Raw genomic sequence first — 23000 nt, 5'->3', positions numbered from 1 at the left:
TAAATAAATCCATCACCTAACTTATCGTTGTATTACTAAATTATATTTACACTTTCTACCCTTAATGTAAGAAATCACACACTTTTCATCCTCAGAATATTCCATCCATCCCCCCTCTCACACTCACTCACTCTCTCCTTCACACTGTCTACGTACAAATATACATATATCCATCTCCTCTATCTCTATATAACCTATACATACATATATATGCGCGTGTTCCATAAGCCATATATATATACACACTCACACATTTACTTCTTCCCCAAAAAACTCGTTCTTCACCTCCAACCCTAAATTCACACACACACACACACACTACAAAACCTCTCAATTTCACACCTTTTTTTTATTTTATTCTATTTCTATATTAGATCTAAACAAAACAAAAAAAAAAAAACACATAAAATTTACCTACATCTTTCTTTACATTGCTGAATTCCGTACACATTTTTCTTTAAATTTTGTTCGATCTAATCACTAATTTTGCTTTTATTATTATTATTCACGTAATTCTGTTAGATCTGGAATTTAGCTACTAATTTATCACAACTCATCATTTGATTTATTATATATATAGATATAGATATAGATATATAAGTAGGTAGTGTTTAGTTACAATTGATACATATATTTAAAAATTATATCTATTATTAGATTAGATATATATAATTGATTTAAATTAATGTATATGGCAATGCAACCAGGGAATATGGTGATATCTGATAAAATGCAGTATCCGAGTGGCGGTGCGGTTATGCCGACCGTCGCAGGGAGTGGGACGGGGTGGTATGGGGATGAAAGGGATGGGTTTTTAATGTGGTTAAGGGGGGAATTTGCTGCTGCGAATGCGATTATCGATTCGTTGTGTCATCATTTGAAGAGTGTAGGTGAACAAGGGGAGTATGATGGGGTGATAGGGTCTATACAACAAAGGAGGTGTAATTGGAACCCTGTGTTGCATATGCAACAGTATTTTTCGGTGGCTGAGGTGTTTAACGCGTTGCAGCAGGTGACGTGGAGGCGGCAACAACAGCAACAGCCACAGCGTCGTGGGGGCGGTGGTGGTGGGGTTTATGAGCCGGTGAAGGGTGTGGGATCAGGGAAAGAGTATAAGAAATCGAGTGGTGTTGGGTTTAGGCACGGAAATGGGCATGGGCAGGGTCATAGAGTTGAGATACCTTTGAAAGATGGCTATAATTCGAGTGTTGAATTTAAGAGTCCCCGAAATGTTGTGATTGAAGTTCCAAAATCTAATGAAAAATTTGAACTTTCCAAGTATAATGCTGGTAAGATATGAGTTGGGTTATGCTTCATTTCTTTTTATTATATGTATTAAGTGCTAATATTTCTGTATGCCAATTTAGTGATGATATTTAAAACTATCTTTGTGAATGACATACAAAAGTGCCATTTTTTTGTTGTTGCTAATTTCTTCTTTTAGTATTCAAGTATCTAGTGTTAATATTGATTAAATGTTGGCTTGTGGTCCAAGACAAGGATTTGAGCACACACACATATGCATTCATGTTCTTGGAAGCTATTTGGCTAAGTTTATTATGTTATATTTGTGTCCCTTTTCAGTTATAGAAATGAAATTTGTTTTTTTCCCCCAAATCCATCTTGAACTTGAAGTTGCTTGAAGTTTTTGTAACTATCAAGATTCTACATAGATGTTAAGTTTTGAAGCAAGGTGGTCCCCAAATGCATATCTTGTGATAATTAAAAGCATTTTTACTGTTTTTAACACACAGTGATTATGCACTACCTGAAATTAACTGTATTGTTTATGAAGCAACGTGAGGTACTTTTGGAACAACCATTTTGTCATAGATGATTTCTAATACTGAGATTCTAAAAATGAGCCTTATTTACTTGGAAGATGTTGAAAGCTATGCCATGATGTAACCAGATAATGACTACATTCGAATCATTTATAGCAGGTTTAAACTCAAAATCTCAAATAGACAACAATGCTAAGAGCATGGACTTGAAATCAGCTTTGTCCGAGGGTCTAGAATGTGAGGTGAAAGAAAATCCCAACTCAAAAGGTGCCAATGAATTTTGTTTTACCAAACATACCGTTCTTTAATTTATTTCTCTTTTAATGTTTTTATAAATTCTATATAATCTTTGCTTCATTGTGGCATTTATCTGATGTAGGATGCGCTAATGCACATTTGGAGAATAATTTATCTTCTATGGAAACTCCGCAGCAGAAGCCAAATATTTTAGCTATTTCAAAAACTTTTGTTGCTACTGAGACGACAGATGGAAAAACGGTAATATTACACTGCCTCGTCAACTTATTGAAGAAGATATGTAAACCTGGAATTAATTTCCGTGTTTAATTTAATGGTTTCTGTGTGTAGGTTAATGTGGTTGATGGACTGAAAATGTATGAAGAATTATTTGATGGTTCTGGAGTTAAGAAGATGGTTAGCTTGGTAAATGATCTGAGGGGTGCAGGAAAACGGGGACAATTTCAAGGCAAGTCACACATTACTATAGATGGATGAAAGTTCATTACATTATTTTTCTTCGAGTTATGAGCTTTTTAATGTTACTTACACATCTGCACGCCTTTGTAAGTTTGTTAGTTCTTTCTTCAGTTCATTAGCAGAATGGAATATAATCCTATCGGTTGTTTTTTGTGATATTGAACTCTTTATCCAAGTTAGCATCCCTGCATGTGTTTATCTATTCTTATTGTGCCAATTGTTAAAGGGAAATATCCGTATAGTTGGGATATTTCTAATAGAAATTCTTACATAGGCTAGCATATACAAGGTTAGCAGTCTTTACATGTAGAATACTATTCTTTGAACATAAAGCATTAGAGTTACACTGGACTTCATACATATATGCTTACTTGAGCTTTCTGATTAAGTTTTGGGCTATTGCGGTTATAGTATTGTTTGGTAAAGGTGTGGATTCAGGTGGTGATCTACCTGGTTTAAACGTTGCAAAGCGGCAGGCTATGGGATAGAGTTCTTTAGAAAAAGAAAATATTTGAATCTTTTATAATTCCCTACGTACTTGTTTTGTTTTGATTGTATTGGTTTAGTTGCAGAATCTAGTTTAGCTAAATAGGGAATACCTATGGTTAATACGTTTTTGAATACACAAAAGAACTAATACTCTTAGTATCGGTGATGCTGTTTACATGACTATTGACCAAAGCAATTATGTCTTGATTAGCTTCAGGACTATGCAACTATGGTAACCCTAATGGTATTAGTAGTTTTGTGGGAGAATGGGTTTCGGCAATGGGTCAAAATCGGATCATATCTAATGAGGTGGGTCAACTTGGACCAATCCGTCACCAGTTAATGTATTCTTCTATCATTGACATATTAATTAGGATTGCAAACACCCTATTACTATAATATTAATGTAATTTCTTTAAATTAGTTATTAGGCAAGTTTTGATCCATTTAACCCATTTAGTTATCAGCTAATTTGTTACATATTTCCTGTTTGAGTTGTTGCCATGAAAATACAACCCAAATGGACCAGTTTCCGTACAAACGGATCAAATTTGCCTGTGCGTTGTGAAAAAAAAAGCATGGAGTTGAATCCCTTCTATTAAACGGATAATGCTTACATTTTTTTTAGAATATAATACTATAATAGTAATGGTGGAAAACCAAGCAATTAAATGAGCTGCATTTCCATATGCTTGGAGATCTGTAGGGCCTTTTGCCCATGTATTGTAATCACCGCAGAATTTTTGGTATGACGTGATATTGTCAAATAAACTAAATGTGATTCACGCCAAATTTGCCAGTCCAAGTTCTTAAGTTCTTTTGCTTTTGTAGCTCATTAAGTCGTAGGATCACTTGATGGTAATCACAATTTTGCGTGATATAGTATAGGTTAACTAGTGAAAATTTAAAGGGTTACCTAATACGTGTAGTTTAGTATAAATATCCTGACATTTTTATGACTCTTACATAGCATGGGTCTGTTCTTCTCGGTTGGATTTAGATTTAGTGATATGGTCTAAAGGGTCTATAAATCCATAAGAAGATCGATAAAAATGCTAAATGTGTGCAGTTGGTTACATGTGCGGCAATCTGTATCGTAATTTTAGACCTCAAATTTGTATATGTTTTATATATGGAGAAGTGTTAAAAGTCTCTTATTTATTAGACAAGTACTATTTATTAAACAAGTGTGTTTATATTAGATAATAATGACTATTATTAGTATACAAGTCCTCTACTTTAAGTAGAACCTAAGCAGCCTCTCTACCTTAGGTTGGGATAAGGCTGTCTACATCTCAACCTCCCCCAAACACCGTCGAAGACAGTATTGGGACCCAAAACCCATAGAAGACGCCATTGGGTGTTACCTACTATTTTTGTTTTCTTAGTTTGCCTCATTATAAATAATTCATTTACGCATCCACAGAGGCACATAGCGTTTTATCTCTTGAGACCAAGTTACTGTAGAGCCAAATAGCCAATTGACTCAAAAGTCGACTAGGGACCATTAAGTTACTGGAGAGCCAATGGACCTCTCAAAACCAAACCTTATTATATATTTTTTTTAATCTTCCTTTTTCATAAATTACTGTTGGGCCATATCTTTAAGTTGATATTCATCTGTCATTTTGTCTTTTATACATGCAAATCTATGGGTGACCAAGCCTTTTTATTTATTGCTTCTTATATGTGTTTTGTTGTTTTCTTCATTATATTTCTAAAGTTTTTGAACAATTTGATAAAACAGGACAAACATTTACTTTACTAAAGAGACCCATGAAAGGTCATGGAAGAGAGATCATTCAATTTGGCTCACCTGTTGTGGATACTACTTTTGATGATGAAGCCATTAGTAAACCCTCCAAAGGCATGTGCATAGTTCATGAAAATCGCCTTTCCCAAGAAGCAATATCATGCCATTAAGTGTATTTGCATCCATCTCATGTGTGACTAAACTATAGTTGACATTTTCAGATCGGAAAATAGAACCCATTCCAAGTTTGTTTCAAGAATTTATTGAAAGGCTAATGACCATGCAAATTCTGACAGTGAAGCCAGACTCATGCATTATTGATATCTACAATGAGGTTAGTACTTAGTAGTAATCCTATCACTTACAATTCTTAGTAATTATGTTAGGCTGAGCTGGTCCACTGATGAAGTTTGTATGTAGGGAGACCACTCGCAGCCTCAGTTGTGGCCACATTGGTATGGAAGGCCTGTATGTGTTTTGTTCTTGACAGAATGTGACATGACTTTTGGTAGAGTGATAGGATTCGATCATCCTGGGGATTACAGGGGTTCTGTTAAGATCTCTCTCACTCCTGGGTAATCACTCTCTCTGTCTCTCTCTTTCCCCATAAATTTGTTAGTCAGTGGTTCTTTCAGCATGTTTATAGAAAAATAGTATGTAAGAATTAGTTTCAATATAATGCCCAACTGACCAACTCATGTAATGCATATGGAAAAGTTTCTAATACTTGGCTTTATCTATCATCCAACCATATATGGAAAAGTTTCAAATATTTAGCATGTATTCTAGAATACCTGCTAGTCTGCTACCATTCCTTGATTCGTATCAAACATACAAACTATTTGTAAGTTAAACATTTGAAAAAAAGGACCATTTGATTTGATTTAAATTTCTGAGTCTAGTCAATTATGTTGTCAGTTATTAGTCAATTTTAAAAGTGAAACTCAGTCAAGTACTTGGTTCAATATGTCTTAAGCCAATTATATGCTCCAACTGTGTTCTCAATCAAGATAGAGTTTAATTTCAAATGTCAATACAAAGCTTCATTTTTAAAGATCGGATAGAGCCAATTTGTTGCTTTATACATCATTATGTGTAATGTGACCTTTAGTTAGTATATAGATTTTAAATGATTTCTTTTGATACAAGTATAGAAGAAGTCTAGGTGACCCTCAATGGCAAACCATCCATTAAACAGTCGTCCTGTCTCAAGAAAGATGTTTCCTTATGAAACCTTTTAGAGCGGCAACCTTCCTGCACTAGGACCTGTTTTTATGACCAGTAGACATCACAAGACACCGGATAAGATATTTTATGTATGGGTGGATTTGTCGAACAGATACAAACTGTTAGCCAAAAGGAAATTGGTCTAACAGGTTGAAATATTTTGAAAAAGCACTTTTAAGAGCCCACGACCTTCTAATTATTTTGTTCAGAAAGCCAAATACGATTATTGAAATAACATAGTTTTTGTAGTCATACTTGACACTAAATCTGTAACTTTTGTACAGAAGTGTTTTGGGTCATCTCTGGCCAACTCGTTTCATGTTCTTGATGCAATTCTCACTTGTGTGATACCAATTGGTGAATTTCATATTTTTTTTGTTTGTAGATCAATGCTTGTTATGGAAGGAAAATCTGCTGATTACGCTAAACACGCCATTCCCTCGATTCGGAAACAACGCATACTTGTAACATTGACCAAGTCGCAACCTAGGAGAGCTACACTGGCTCCACTAGCACCCCCATCCCACTGGGCATCTCCCCCTAGTAGGTCCCCAAATCACGTGGGGCCCAAGCACTATGTCCAAGTTCCAACAACCGGTGTTTTACCACCTCCAAATGGTATCCAGCCTATATTTGTTCCAGCTGCTGTTGGTGCACAAGCCATGGCTTTCCCGGCCGCACCCGTGGGTTCAGGATGGGCGACAGCTGCTCCTCTGAGGCAGCATGCTCCACCTGGCACTGGAGTCTTCCTTCCTCCAGGTGGCAATTCTGCATCTGTGGAACCCTCTACTGCAGAAAAGGAGAATGGTACAGGAAAGCATGATAATGGTGAGAATACCACATCCCCAAAAGAGAGTGTGGAAAATCTGGATGAAAATGGTGGTAAGAAGGCGGCGGCAGAAACATGATGACACAAAAGTGACAAGTTAGAGCAGAAGAGCTGCTTAGGGAGACAAACAAAGAGGTGAATTTCCTCCAGAGGCTGACCTGCAATGGGTTTGAAGCAAATGTAAAAGTGCAGAAGTGGGAGACTTAATACTACGAGCAGAACAGAGCGATGGAAGAGTTATACTAGAGTTGGCTCTGGAATCCTTTGTTTATTTTTGTTGTCTTACTACGTGAACACGAACACGGATTTCAATTTAGCTCTATTTACACGTCGCTTTGGTTATGCCTATACAGATATAGCAGTCTCTTATTTTGTTCAATCCCATTGATTGAATATTTAAAGGTGAATGTTGGGTACCCAGAATTCTCATCATTTTATCTCTGCTATATTGCTATTGAATTTATCATCATGAGTTAGTGGCGACGACATGGCGTACACCTTTTGGGAAAAAAGATTAGTGTTAAAATTTAAAATAATTTTATATGAAAAGTTACTAAATGTGAGCTCTTAAATAATTTTGGTGCATATCCCACATTGGCCATATATGTACAGTAAAGAAAGAAATTATAAAGATAGTTACAAATTTAACCCTCAAGTAATATGAATATCTAAAAAAGCCCCCTGAAAATGCACTTGCAGTTAGGGTGTTAGAAAATAACCAAACCCAAAAAACCCGACCCAACCCGAATGGGCTTGGGTGAAATGGGTTGGGTTATTCGGTTTACAGGTCGTCATTTGGGTTAAGCCAAATAACCCAAAGCTTAATCGGTTTGGGTAACGGGTGAAAATTCAATAATTTGGATCAACCCAAATAACCCGAATAAGATGTTTGTTGTTTTACATATACTAATATAACACATCAAATTTGTTTAAAGTATATATTCTTGAATACTAACGAGAAAACAACCAACATTTCATTCAAGAATTCAAAAGACACAAAATTACATAAGTTTCAACCCTTTTGGATATAAAAGTTGGTTAATCTAAATAACAGATTTCACCCATATGCAGGTATTTCCACTCTTTTCAATTTTTAAAATTGAAATGACATTGTTGCAATGTTGCATAACTAACAAATCTTTTTAAGTTGCACGTAAATTCATCAATCACATTTTATTTGGGTTACCCAAAACCCGACCCAAAAAAACCCGAACCCAAACAACCCAAACCTAAATAATCCAAATAACCCAAAGCTTCGAAGTCTGGGTTACGGATTGATTTATAATTTTGCAAAAACCGAATAATCCAACCCAAATAACCCGACCCATCAACACCCTACTTGCAGTGCCCAAAATGTTAACCCCTTTTATCTTTATGGAGTTTTTGAATTTTGACTAAAGTGTTTACCGAACCAAAAAAGCCGTAACAAGTTTTTAAGCAAAAAATCCACTATTTGACTGATTTTTAAAAACAACTTTTTTTTGGGTATACCTTAATAGTATAAATTTTTAGATCCGTTAGTCGTCACCGATCAGGAGGTTTTAAAATGGAGGCTGATTTTTACAATGATGAATTTTATTCATCTACGGAAACATTTTTAGAATGACAATTTTACCCTTATGTTAAACCCTCGCTTTTGCTTTTCAAAGTTGTGGAATTCATCTTCTTTCCTCTCTGAAGCAACAATAACTCTTCTATCCTCATTATCCGGTTAGCCAAGACTTAAACTGACAGACCCTAACATATACAAATCTATATTTATATCAAAGCTAGCTAATTAACGTTAACCCATTCTCTTCTTCCAAACGCTCATTGGAATCATCTTTATACATGATTTTGATTCAACTAGCTCAAGCCCACCGAATAACTACAGTTGTATAGATATAGACACCAAATTCACACACACACAAACCGACAACTCTACCGCCTGGGGTTGATGGGATTATCACGTTGTCGATGTGTGGCTAAACCCAGGATATTCGACAACCTCGCCTATGTCCGACAATGATCCTCTATTTTTATGGTATTCTTTCTCCGTTAGCATAATGAAACCCATAGGTAACAACTAACAATAAAGCCATTCGCTCCTTGTATGATTCCTTACATAAAAGACCCGTTTTCCTCTTTTCTATTAATCTTCCAAAAAGAATTTTTTCTTTGATTTTTTTTTTACATAATGATCAACCATACCTTTAATATTTCTTTTATTGCATTAACTTTCTGTCTTATCATAAAAGAACGTACACACATGTAGGATAGATGGTGCCTTTGGTCAGATGGTATAGTAGCAAGGAAATTAAAGGAGATATTGTACGTCAAGGAAAGGACGGCGATGGTGGATTATATTGTAAAAACATTATCGAGTAGGGGCTTATAATTTATTGAAAACAAATCAAGATAATGAAATGATGAATTATAATGGATTATTTCTCTCTCTCTCTCTCTTGATTATTTGGTGATCGTCTCCATTTTCGTCTTATTTTTTTTGGTAAGCGGCTTAAGTAGCTGCAGAGTGAATACTACTAATAAAGGCGGATAAATGAGGGACAAAACTGTCTTTTTGTTAATATTTCCGTGCATGAATACATTAGTTTAGTGTAAAAATCACATTGAAGTGCGAAAGTGCGGTTGATGACTCACAACCTAATTATCTTTTACTTTATGCCAATAATAGAAAGGTCCCATAATTATCATTGTATGTTATACATAGTTATGTGTAATTACTGTATGTCTTTGTAACTAGTAGGGGTGTTCATGGACCGTTTGGTCCGGTTTTGACTAAATCTCAAACAAAACCGATATTTCCAGCTTTAAGATATATTAAACCAAATCAGACCAAGTATGTTGCGAAACCGAACCAGACCTTACCATGTGAGCCGGTCCGGTTCGATGGTTTCAAATTTTTATTTCCCTTTATTTTATTCCATATAATCTTGTGTATATATGTGAAGATTCGTGACAAAAAGTCATCACGAACACTTAAAATTTGAACATTTATCACATCATTAGAACATGTTGATGCACGTTGATGTGACAACAGCAACTTAGATTTGATATGTCGTTTAGATTGAGACATTATGTTAATTTATGTCGTATCTATATATGTAATTGATAGATTATGGACTTTATGTTTTGGTAATGATCGATTACATGTTTTGGAGTTATATATATATGTGTGTGTTATGTATGATGTTTGTTGTGTGATATACAAGTACAAACATAATATGTGTTAGGATTCCTTAAGATGAAACACTTAGGAATATAACTAAGTATTACATCTAACGAAGATAAGGTATATCTTCGTTAGAGGCAAACGAAGATAAACTTCGTTTGGTACAAACGAAGATTAACTTCGTTAGATGGGCTGGCAGCTAAGTTCGTAAGAACAAAGCCCAACAAGCCCAGGTCGACCTGAAACATATATATACGAACGAATACCCTAAGATAAGAGATAGACGTTCGACATACAAGTACTCCAGACACCTAAGTTCGTTCTATAGCTTATAGAAACGAAGATAGCACAATACGGCTGATTATTTATTTGATAATTAGCGATATATCAGTTTACTAATCAAACTAGTTATCTCGTGAGGATTCCGCACTCACGACATAATCTTAGACGATCTCGAGAGCGATCTATAGCCATCGAGGGACTCACAAGTGGTATCAAAGCTTTGGAGGATGATATTTCCTCAAACGAGATCTGAAAATTAGGTTTTTGATGAAGAATTCGACCAGATCTGCTAAATTCGTTCTAAGTTCATCTCACGAAGATAGGAAACGAATTTAACTTTAAATTCGTTCTAAGTTCATCTCACGAAGATAGGAAACGAATTTAACTTACGAAGTTAGTGGTGCTTACGAACTTAAGTCTTAACTTCGTACAGATGAGGTCTTCACCTTACGAACTTAACCCAAAATAGCCAAAAACACCTCACGAACTTAACCCTTTTCACCTAACGAACTTAACCCTTTGTTCTTACGAAGTTAGATTGCACTTACGAAGTTAGTTGTTCTCACGAACTTAAACTTCGTTTCATGCAGACTTAGTTCTTACGAAGATAACATCTAAGTTCGTGCTGATGTCATCAAGAAGTTAGTTTAACTGAGAGTTGATGTCATCACGAAGATAGTCGTTCTAGCTGAGACAAGTTCGTATATGGTTCTTATCAGACGACGAAGATGTTCTCAAGCTACTTTAGAGGTTCAGTGTGTTTCAACATCAGAAGATCAATTACATGGAAGCACACAACAGGGTAGTTAAAAAAAATAAAAAATAAAAAATAAAAGTAAAAAGGCGGGAAATCTCGAGTAAAATTTACTTTCTTCTATGGTCTTAGAAGTGGATTTTTACGCGAGATTCAAAATTTGGTAATGGTTGGAAAATTTTGGTCCGTTTTCGCGCATATTTGGCACGGTTTTGGCACAAAATTTCGACAATCATCAGATTTTTCCTACCATCTTAGATTCAATAATTTACGTGAATACCAATGTTTCACGTAAAGGTGTTTTTCCTAGAAAATTTGGAGGGAAAATGGTGTACCCTGTTACCGGCGAAGAGTTTGCAGTTGTTATATGCTCTAGGCCATTTGGAACCTCATACAGGATAGGAGATACCTAAGACAGGCTGAAGTTCAAGATTTTTGCAGAGAAATGGGGGGGATAAAACTTTCAGTCCTCAGTATTTCTAAGCAAAAATATGAACTACTCGACATTCATTGAAGATCAAAGGTTATTCTGTTCATTCATTCAGTTTAACGGTTGATGGTGATTAAAGTATTATAATGTTCGAGTTTGAAGATCATCATGTTATTATTGGAGTATTATTAGAAGTTGATCTTTTTGATATAGCGGTTTGAACTGTTGAAGTGTTGCTGCAATGAAGCTGGTTACTTGTTGTTGAGTATTTTGAAGATTGAATCTTATCTATATTCCAAGACATAGAGATGATATCAGGTGACTGAGAGGAGCAGTCACGAAGATAAAGATCTTTATGTATGGCAGCGTATACAACTGAAGAGGATATCTGATTAGAAAGGCTTCGGGTGATTGGTAGAGTTGTGAAGATGCAAGACAGAGTCAGACACTGCTAGTTGAGACAGGATTCATGTTACTACAGTTTGTGATTCAAGCTACAGAGTTTCTTATTTTTGTGAGAGCTGATTGATTTGATGTTGATTGTTGGAAATTCAACTTCGCCATTACATGCCAATTAAGCAAGATGAGCAGAGTCTCCGGCAATAAATCCTAGGGTGGAAGATTGCTGATGTTTAATTTGGAGGTGCTACTACTGAGGGGGAGAACTACAGCGAGAAGTGTTGGGTTGGTTAGTTTTCATGAAGATATAGAGATTTTGCAGGTTGAAGATGAGATTGCAGTTTTAGAAGATCGAGTCTCAACATTGAAGATCTGATATCTCAAGTTAAGGGGGAGGCTATTCATTTAGACTTTCTATAATTAATATCGGTTTGTGAAGAATTGATTGCACCGGCCAAGGGGGAGTTTGTTAGAGCACATAAAGTGCACAATCTGTTGTCCGATGCAATAATTCTAAAAGGCTAAGAACTATTAAGTTAATAAGGCCCAGTCTGTTTGTACAGCCTATAAATATAAGTCTTAGGTCACGAATTTAGGTTGATGATTTAGTTGCAACATAGAGTCATTCACTAGGTTCTCGAGGTAGAGATCTATACCTCGAGATACCGCCCAAACTATCACGATTCGTCTCAATGATTGTAATCCGTAATCATTGTAGATGTTGTTCATACGGATTCATCTTGTAATCATATGATTAATGATAGTATTTTTGTGTTTATCTCCTGTTCTTATTATCTTCGTGTGTGTTTATCATGATAATCATTAATTAACCCTAAAGACGATCATAGACGGATTCCGCACATCTATGATTGTTAGATCTCGTGTTAATCGATCTGGGAACGTGCTGAAACACGTTTCACAAGTGGTATCAGAGCCAATCGATTTCTTATCGAAGGTTCGAGATCGTTTTGTTTGATTCTTTTCTCTGAAAATCAACCTCCCGACACCCTTACTGTCGCTAACTTCGTTTTCTCAAACGAATTTAGCAAACGAACTTAACCTCATCTTCGTTTCGAGTTCTTCCAACGTTTTTAGCTTTATCTTCGTTCTTTCCTTCAAACGAAGATAATTCTATCTTCGTTTCCTCCTGCAAACGAAGTTAATCCTATCTTCGTTTCTCTCATTCAAACGAATTTAAGATCTATCTTCGTTCAGTGCAAAAATTTTCGAAATGGCTTCCTCGTCAACCAACACTGCTGTTGCTCAATACCTGAATTCTCTTGTCTATCATGATCATCTCGTTGGACGTACTAATTCTCCACCGAAGTTAGTTTCATTGGCTGACTTCTGGGCGTGGAGAGGTCGATTTGAAGATTATATTCAACGAGAAGATTTGAAGATGTGGATTATGATCACTGAAGGATATGAATGACCAACTCTTACTGTAAACGGTGTTACAACTAATTACAAAGTAGGAGAATTAAAAGGTGAAGAAAAATCCTTGTATGCTGTTGAAGTTAAGGCTCTTTCTACTCTTAGGATGTGCATTCCTCAAGAATTAGTGCACTTGTTTCCTAAACAGGAGTACAAGACTTCAAAGCAACTGTTCGATGCTATTGAAGCTCACTGTGAAGGTGATCCATTATTGAAGCAAAATCGAGTTAAGATGCTTAAGAAACAATTTGATTGCTTTAATGCTACCAAGAACGAACTAGTTGAGGATCTTATCTAGAGATTTCAACATCTTCTTGCTGAGTTATCCTATTTTGATCTTAAGTATACTCCTACTGAGATAGTGGATAAATTCTTGGATGGTTTGCCGAAAGCTTATAAAGAATTTCGTCATGGATTGCAAGAACGAGCTGATTATGCATCTCTTCGTATAGATGGTGTTATATCCACATTAAGAAACAGAGAAATGAAGGATAAGGCAAAGGATCTCCAAGACAACTTCACACAAGATCCATCTCTTTATCATGCAACTATGAAGAATCCTACAGCTGATATTAATGCATTCTTTTCTGGGGTTAGTTCTTCTGGCACGAAAGAGGGTCCTAATTGTGTTATGGATAGAGATGATTCTGCAGGTTTCATGGCTTCTGATGCTGGTTTCAAGGCTCGAAAGACAAATGAGAATGCCAAGCCTGGAAATATGTCGTTTGGTAACATTTCATCTACTTCTGCTGGTTACAAGTCTATGCCTATGGATATGAAATCTGCTGAGGGAAGGATGAATGTTTTTGCCGCAATGTGTGCTGCACATGAAGCTTTTGTTGCTGGAAAGATCACGGATCCAGCACTCATTGATGAAGATTATGACCAAATAGATCCAGATGATGTTGAAGAAATGGATCTGAAATGGAATTTGGCGATGATCACTAGGAGAGTGCAACGGTTTATGCAGCGAACAGGTCGACAGCTTATTGGGGGTACTCAGGGCTTTGACAAGTCAAAGGTTAAGTGCTATAATTGCGATGGCTTTGGACATTTTGCCAAAGAATGTCAACGTCCAAAGAGAGATGTCAACATTACCCCTACCCGTCAAGATAGAGGTGGTAATCGTCCTTTTAATACGAATGCAAGTAGAGCTCTCTTGTTGACTGATGATACTACTGGAAATTGCAATGACAAGGCTATCGTAGTTGCTCAACCTGATGGTTCTTATGTCTGGAATCTTCCACAAGATGAGACTAATAATGCTTATTTGGCCGAAATAGTTGATGATATGGCTCAAATGGCAGATTCTGTTGAGGATTTCTTGGACACCTCAGTTTACCACAGTGATGAGCATTTGTATGAAAACGGTCAAAGCTCGAACTTGGAATCTTCTACTCAGGTATATGACACTGATTCTGAGTCGGATGAAGAGGTTGAGGTTGCTGATACGAAAGATTCTGGAGAGGTGAACGCTGCTGAGAACAAAGACGATTTTGCTACTGAAGAGGTTGAAAAGACGATTGAAGAGCAGATGAAGGAGTATGAAATTCCAGCAGGCATGAGTGTGGATGACTTTGTTGCGTACATGGCAGACTGCAAAGAAGCAGATCAACAGGTATCTTATTCTCTTCGTACTATTGTTCATGTTTGCCAAATTGTTAATCGAATGTTTGATGAAATTGAACAAAAGAATGAACGAATTAAGCATTTAGAATATGTTGTTAATGCTGCTCATGAAGAAAGAGATAAATTGATTAAAAAAGATTTAACTGTCACTGACAGAGAAAGATTTTTAAAGGATAGGATTAAATCTTTAGAGTCGGACATTAATGCTATGAAAGACAAAGTTAAACATGCTGTGGCTGTAGAAAGAGTAGGTGGTGAAGCTTATGCATTATTAGCTAAGAAGTGTTCTACTATTGAGAAAGAACTGGCTGATGCTAGAATAGAAATAGTGGACTTACAAGCTAAGGTTGATTCAGCTAGACATGATGAGCTTTTGATGCATATGCAAAAATTTGGGGACTCTCCATCTAAGAGTTCTGACTCTGCTAAGGTTTCTTACAATAGCATGCCTCCTCCTTTCAACAATAATTATACTCCTGTAGAACCTAATATCCCGGAAGTCCTACTTCAACCTAGTGTTGATGTTGGTAAATCTCAAGACTCGTCTCCTAAGCCTACTTTGACTAAGGAGACAACAGTGTCTAAAGGAGTTTCTTCTCAACCCACCAAGGAAGAGAAATTGAAAGGTGTCGTCCTAGATTCGTCCACTTCTTATGGTCAAAAGGACAGTATTACTCACTTTACACTTCGTAAGAGTAGTAGGGTCTACACTGAGTTAGAATTCCCGTTATCATCAATTGACCCTAAGAGGATTGATAAAGTCTGGGATGTTGATACTAAGGATATGAAGCGATTAAGTCAGTTGCGTCAAACTCCTTTACCTAAGCAGTCTAGGCATAGTCAATCTGAAGATGAATTAGTTGTTAATGTCGAAGCAACTAAGGCTTTGAAGCATATCTTAATGCCTGCTCGAAAGAAGTCCCCAAGTAAGTCTAGGACATCACCGACCAAACGAGACCATAAGGATCCTAGTAAAACTAGTAAATCAGTGGACAATAGTGTATCTGTAAGTACCAATAATAAGGTAGATACAAAGAAACAACCTAAGGTCCTCTCTTGCTTTGCTTGTCATGAAAAAGGTCATGTTTACAGTGTATGTCCTAATCGACCTCGGAGATCAGGTTCTCCTTCAAAGGTTTCCACCTCGAAAGGAAAAAGTGGGTTGGGTAATGATAAACAGGTTTATGAAACTAAAGTTCAATCTTCTTCAAAACTGTTTACTATCCCTCAACGACGTGACTCTCCACCAAAAGGTTCTTCTCCTATGGGACAAAGATTCACTACCCCCCAGTGGGAGTTCAAGTCGGTCACACACACCTTCAAGTCGTAATTCATTTTATGACCGAAATCATTCAAGTGTCCGACCCTCTTTTGGCCTTCATTCCCCAAGACCTTCTCCAACGAACGGTCAGAAGTCTTCTCCAGTAAGAAGACAAGTTGAGAATCAAGTCACACCCACGGCTTCTAGCAATGGATATTGGACTGAACTGATTCTCAAGGATGAGAAGGGACGACCCAAACCTATGAAGGTTTGGGTCCCCAATGATAACTAATATTTCTCATTTTATGTGCAGGGAGTTCCTAGGAAACCTATTCATTTGTGGTACCTTGACAGTGGATGCTCCAGGCACATGACAGGGGACAAGAAGCTCTTGTCCAATTATACTGGTATAAATGGGTCATATGTTAGTTTTGCTGGTTCCAAGGGCGGCAACATCACCGGTCAAGGAGATGTCGTCAATGGACAACTAACTCTAGAAAGAGTTAATTATGTGGAACAACTTACTCACAATCTAATGAGTGTCTCACAGATCTGTGATAAGGGCAACAATGTTCATTTCACAGAAAAGGAGGCATACATCTTGAAGCCGGGTTTTGTTATTCCAGAAGAATGGATTATGCTCAAAGCTCCTAGGAAGAGAGACATCTATGGTTTAATTTTAGGTGTTGATAATCCAAAGGAGCCCCTTTGTTTGTTGAGCAAGGCAAATGAGTCTGAATCTCTCCTATGGCATCGTAGAATGGGACATATCAACTTTCGGAAAATGAATGAACTTATCAGTCTTGGGTTAGTTGACGGTGTGCCTGTTAAGAAGTTTGGGATGGAAGATAAGTGTGTACCGTGTTTGAAAGGAAAGCAACATAAGAATCCGCATAAATCCAAGGTACTCAACTCCATTTCCAAACGATTCGAATTACTTTATATGGATCTCTTTGGTCCTGTGAACAAAAGAAGCATTGGAGGGATGTCTTACTGTTTGGTGATCACTGATGATTACTCGAGGTACTCATGGGTATTTTTTCTGAAGACCAAGGATGAGACTGCCGAACGATTTATGGATTTTGTCAAGCAAGTTGAAAATGTCCATGGAGTCAAAGTTAAGAGAATCAGGAGTGACAATGGCACTGAGTTCAAGAATAATACTATTACTATATTTTGCTTGACCAAAGGAATTCAACATCAGTACAGTGCACCATATGAGCCACAACAGAATGGAGTGGCTGAACGGAAGAACAGGACGCTAATTGAGATAGCCAGGACGATGCTTGCTGATTCAGGGCTTCCTATTACTTTTTGGGGAGAGGCAGTGAATACAGCTTGTCACATTCTGAATCGGGTTTTAACAGTTAAACGGTTTAAGAAGACTAGTTATGAACTATTGCACAACAAAAAGCCCAATTTACAGAATGTTGAGCCTTTCGGTGTTCCGTGCACTTTTCTTAAAACTCTTCCTCAAGGGAAATTTGAACCTAAATCTGAGGAGGGTTTCTTTTTGGGTTATGTTCCAAGTACACCGATTAGGCGAGTGTACAATCAGAAGACTGGCAAAGTAGATCTTGGTACAAATGTCGTAATTGTCAGTCACAAACCTGCTATACACCTTGGTCCTGCTAATCATTTTGATTATGATGGTGTCTTCACTTCTTTTTGTAGTCCTGTTTCTTTTGCAGGTGTTCCAACAGTGGAGGATGTCGTTACTCTTCATGATCCTCTGGATAGTGGACCGGTTTCTGGTTCTTCTTCTGGTCCCTCACCAATAGTTGAGCCTACCTCTGAATCTGGAGAATCTAGTGGGCCAAAAGTAGCAGATTCAACCTTAGAGCCTGCTCCTATAGTTCCTACTGATCCTTTGCATGTACCTCTACCTGATTCTCCTTTCTATGATACTGATGACACGGAAGGTGACACTCAGGAAGAGCCTAAAACTCCAGATTATAAAACTCCAGAGCAACATGTGCATACGAATTTGGGAGATGATCTTTCTGTCGATAAGGTTCCTCAAACCAGAGTCCACAAGGATCATCCAGTCAAGCAAATCATTGGTGATGCTTCTGCCTCTGTTCGCACGAGGAATCAATCTAAGAAACCGTCGTGTATGTTTGCTGAAGTTAAGGATACTGGGGCAATTACTTGGTACTTGTATTACTGCTTTATCTCTCAGGTTGAGCCTAAGAATGTTGGAATGGCTCTTAAGGAACCGTCATGGGTTGAGGCGATGCAAGAAGAATTGGCTCAGTTTCGAAAGCTTGAGGTATGGAAGTTAGTTGACTTACCTCCGGGTGAATCTCCTTTAACAACGCGTTGGGTTTTTCGTTGTAAACGCGATGACAGAGGTGTAGTCACTCGAAATAAAGCTCGATTGGTGGTTAGAGGATTTGAGCAACAAGAAGGTTTTGATTACGATGAGACATTTGCACCTGTAGCTAGACTTGAAGCTATTCGATTATTTCTGGCATATGCTAGTTATAAGGGTATTAAGGTGTATCAGCTTGATGTAAAGAGTGCCTTCTTGTATGGTGATATTAAAGAAGAAGTGTATGTCGAACAACCTGCCGGGTTTGAGGATCCAGACTTTCCTAATAAAGTATATCGTCTCGATAAGGCTTTATATGGTTTACATCAGGCTCCTCGATCGTGGTATGAAAAATTGTCAACTCATTTGAAGGAAAGTGGTTTTACCAGAGGTTCTATAGACAGCACGTTGTTTATTAAATGGAAAGGGAAGGACTATTTGCTTGTACAGGTTTATGTCGATGACATCATTTTTGGTTCATCTGGTGACCAAATGTGCAAGGAATTTGAACACAGCATGAAGGCTAAATTTGAGATGAGTGCTATGGGGGAATTAACCTTCTTCCTTGGTCTACAGGTGGATCAACTGAAAGATGGTTTCTTTATACATCAGACCAAGTATGTTAAAGATTTGCTTACTCGGTTTCGCATGTCTGATGCTAAGGATGCTGTTACTCCCATTAAGACTAATCATGGATTGTGTCCTGATAAGCCTAATGATCCATCTGTCGATGCCACTCAATATCGAGCTATCATTGGATCCTTGATGTATCTGACAGCCTCACGTCCAGATTTTACCTTTGCTGTTTCTATGTGTGCTAGATATCAGGCTAATCCGAAAGAGTCTCACTTGAAAGCTGCAAAAAGAATCCTTCGTTATGTGAAAGCCAAGCCTCGTCTAGGTCTTTGGTATCCCATGTATGGTTCTTTTGACTTTGTAGCTTATACTGATTCGGATTATGGTGGTGACAACTCGGATAGGAAATCAACGTCAGGTGGATGTCAGCTTTTAGGGGGGAGAATTGTATCGTGGCAGTGCAAAAAGCAGACATCTGTTGCACAGTCATCCTGTGAAGCAGAGTACATTGCTGCTGGATATTGCTGTTCTCAGGTGCTTTGGATACAGCAACAACTGCGCGATTATGGTATGAATATCTCTAATACTCCTATTTGTATTGATAATAAGTCTGCCATAGATATTACCAAGAATCCGAAAAACTTTAAAGTCACCAAGCACATAGATATAAAGTATCATTTCATACGTGACTGTTTTGAGAAAAAGCTTATTCATTTAGAAAAGGTTATTACTGATGATAATCTTGCTGATTTATACACTAAAGCTTTTGATGGACCTCGTCTTGAGTTGTTATTTCAACTCAATGGTATGAAGAATGCCGAGTAGTTTCTCTCAAAGAACTTAAATGTATTTTTCGTGTCTTTGTAGTATAAGTTGTACATAGATAGTGTCATAAAAAATACAAAAAGAGTTGTCTTAGTATAAGTTTGTATATATCTAGTGTCAAAAAAAAAAAATATGAATAAAGTAAGGTTACTACGCTAAATGAAAGAAGTGACGATACTTTAGCTTTTAAGCCTGCTTAATCGTAATATAACTGCTTAGTTCAGTGATTACAATTTGGGATATATCGGTAGACACAAAGTACCAAGGTTTCCTTCAATCTGAACTTGAATTATATAATGTTCTTGTGGGAAACATATTCAGATATATGGCTGAGATTGCTTGCTTTTCAGTAATGAATTGATCTAGTCCTTAAATTTTGTGAAAGATCTAGCATTACTATAAGATTTGTTCAATGAATAGGCAAGAACCTCTACCGATCATGAGCATAAAAGTAAATGTGATATTTTTATGCAAATCAAATGAATGCAAATTAAGGGGCTAATGTGGTCTTTGAGATTCGGACAAGTATGTCCTCGGGGTATCTTTGTATACCTAGCCTACCTAAAGCTTCCAACTTGGGATAGGTTGTCAGAAAGTTCGCTACATGAATCTCATAGAAAATCACGGGTTCCTTATAAATCATGAAATGCAGAAGCATATATGTGAAATCACAAAGTAATTCAATTCAGTTATCCACAACGTGTCTCATGATTGGTTAAGGATGTTCTTGAATATATTGAATATCTTTTATCTTAGTGCTTGTATCGATTACGAAAGTAGATCTGAATGTGGGTTACATAAGTTCGCAAACTATTCATATGGCATATTAGGCTACTCGGGTTACATGGTGACTGTCCTTGGCCAGGGTATGTCGAAAGTGTCATAACTCAATGGAAACTGGATGTACCGAGTGTTTAAGAGGAAAAACATACCGGTAATTGCTGTTGGGTCACGGTTCAGAACTCATAATAAGAGAGTTATTTCTCACCCGCAGGCTTATGTAACATGCTAAACTGATTTAATCAGCAGTAATCATGCTTAATGTGAATAATGTATAAGGTCTAGTTAATTAGAATTTAGATTAGTTTATTATTCTACAATTTTTATTCTGTGTTATTTTTTTTAATTGAGTCAAAATAGTATTTTTATAAGTTCTTATTGCACGAGAGATCCTATTCAAATTCTGAGTATATGTTTTGCTGAATTCCTTCATGTGAATTTTTAATGAGGTTGTGTAGATTGTTTACAAAGAAGATTTTCTAATAGGGACATTAATTTGTTTAAAGTTTAGAAAATGATCTTTTCAAGTGTAATGTGAAATGTCAAAGTCATTTGAAATCTCATGATTTTCACTTGTCACCAAATTATTAATTGGGTTTGGTTCATTTTGTGTGGTGACATTTTAGGGTTTGACAAGAAATGACCTCTCTTGATCTGTTGATATTTTTTTTAGTTATTTCATATTTGTTAACCCTGATTGAATGTGATTATAACTTGAATTTTCTGCATTATACTGTTTGTTCTCAATGCGTTGATGAGTTTTGTGGTAAGTGTGCAGTGTTCAGGTTAAGAAGATAACGTTGGAATGCTGATTTTTGTTACTACATTGTTATTTACACGAATGATATCATGATGTTAAGATCTTTTATGTGTAGTGATAATATTTGTGATGCAGATTTGAGCATGTGAAGGCTGAATACATGAACTGTGATTTATGACAATCTTTGGATATTTTTCTAAGTTCTTCGGTGAATTTGTGTTGGATTGTTCATTGTTTGTGAGTTTTGTAGACGACATCTAGTATGGGACTTAAGTGTTTCAAGATGGTTTGCTGTCATGCATATTTATGATCCAAGGAAGTTCTCAGTGTCATAATCAAATTGGTAATGAGGTTCATGTTTAAATTGATTATTTTCAGGTTTGTTTATGGATAGCGTTTAAACCATATGTTTTCATTCAAGATTATAATGTTCGGTTATCTACTTACATTATGATTATGAATCTGGGTGCTAAGAACGTTTTAGTACAAGGCATGAACAGGTTGCTATCTAACGAGTTTTTGCTATGTACAGATTGTGATAAAGGGTTGTGTTTTGGAAGATTGCTTGGATGAAACTCTGAAATTTTTGCTGAACTACGGAATGTTTTCAGATTTGCTCTTACGAAGATAACTGATATCTTCGTTCGACACACCTTTGTTCAAACGAAGTTTATCTTCGTTTGGCTAACTTCGTTTGTGAAGTTATGCCCGATCCATAGTTGGCCCATTGTTAGTTCCATATATAAAGGGGTTTTTCTTCGTTATTTCTTTATCAAACGAAAAATACTCTTATTTTCGAGCAAAAACCCTAAAACACAAACTTTTTTCTTTTTTCTCACTTTAATTCGTTTTCTTGATTCATTGTCCAAACTGAGATCTAAGTAAGTTTTTAATGTTCTTTTCATTCACGAATATGATTTAGGTTTCCATGTATCTTCGATTTGATTTGTGTTGCTTATGTTTATAAAATTCTTGTAATCATTCATCTGGTTTGATCAAACGAATTTAGACTTGTGTGAACGAATTTAGACTTTAGTTCAAAACGAATTTAGATGTGTGCACATGGACTTAGATTTTGAATTGAACGAATTTACCTTGGGTAGAAATGAAGTTACTTTTATGCCTTACGAACTTAGACCCAAGTTGATGAGGAACGAATTTAGCTTAACACCCTTAGGTTTATTCAAACGAACTTAGACTTCGTTTATAGGTTACGACCTTAGAAGATAAGTTTTGTAACTTACGAACTTGCATGTACAGTTTAGTCTTTACGAACTTAAACTTCGTTAGGTGTAAATTTAGATTTAATTCTTACGAACTTAAGATCTATTTTCGTTTAGTTATTGCTTACGAATTTAGCTTCTATCTTCGTTCTATCTACTTAACGAATTTATTGGTTATCTTCGTTCAGACTTGTTTTGCGAAATTCTGGATTAGGGTTTTTCATATTAGGGTTTTTCAACTCGGCAATTCATTTATCGTGATTATTTATAGTTGTTTCGATATTTTGGTTGGTTTTGCAGAAATGGCTCTCGCTCCACGTCAATTTGTGAAAAAGCACAATCTTGCACTGAACCTAGATCCA

General features: G+C 36.6%; 1 protein-coding gene across 2 annotated transcripts; it reads left to right on the top strand.

The window, feature by feature from the left end:
* Positions 1–235: 235 nt before the first annotated feature.
* LOC122582461 (RNA demethylase ALKBH10B) lies at positions 236–7147 on the top strand. 2 transcript variants are annotated; one of them, XM_043754863.1, is made up of 8 exons: positions 236–1289; positions 1944–2051; positions 2164–2282; positions 2373–2490; positions 4738–4857; positions 4965–5077; positions 5164–5318; positions 6356–7147. In XM_043754863.1, the coding sequence occupies exons 1-8, from the start codon at positions 686–688 to the stop codon at positions 6876–6878; spliced, it is 1860 nt and encodes a 619-aa protein (XP_043610798.1). In that variant the 5' UTR covers positions 236–685; the 3' UTR covers positions 6879–7147. The 2 variants fall into 2 exon arrangements, with proteins under 2 accessions (XP_043610798.1, XP_043610791.1); XM_043754856.1 differs by having other exon boundaries at positions 1941–2051.
* The last annotated feature ends 15853 nt before the right edge of the window (positions 7148–23000 follow it).

Source organism: Erigeron canadensis, chromosome 1, assembly GCF_010389155.1.
Source record: "Erigeron canadensis isolate Cc75 chromosome 1, C_canadensis_v1, whole genome shotgun sequence".
Lineage (NCBI taxonomy): Eukaryota > Viridiplantae > Streptophyta > Magnoliopsida > Asterales > Asteraceae > Erigeron > Erigeron canadensis.
Note: the sequence above shows the minus strand (reverse complement) of the source record. Positions and strands in the feature narration are given on the sequence as shown.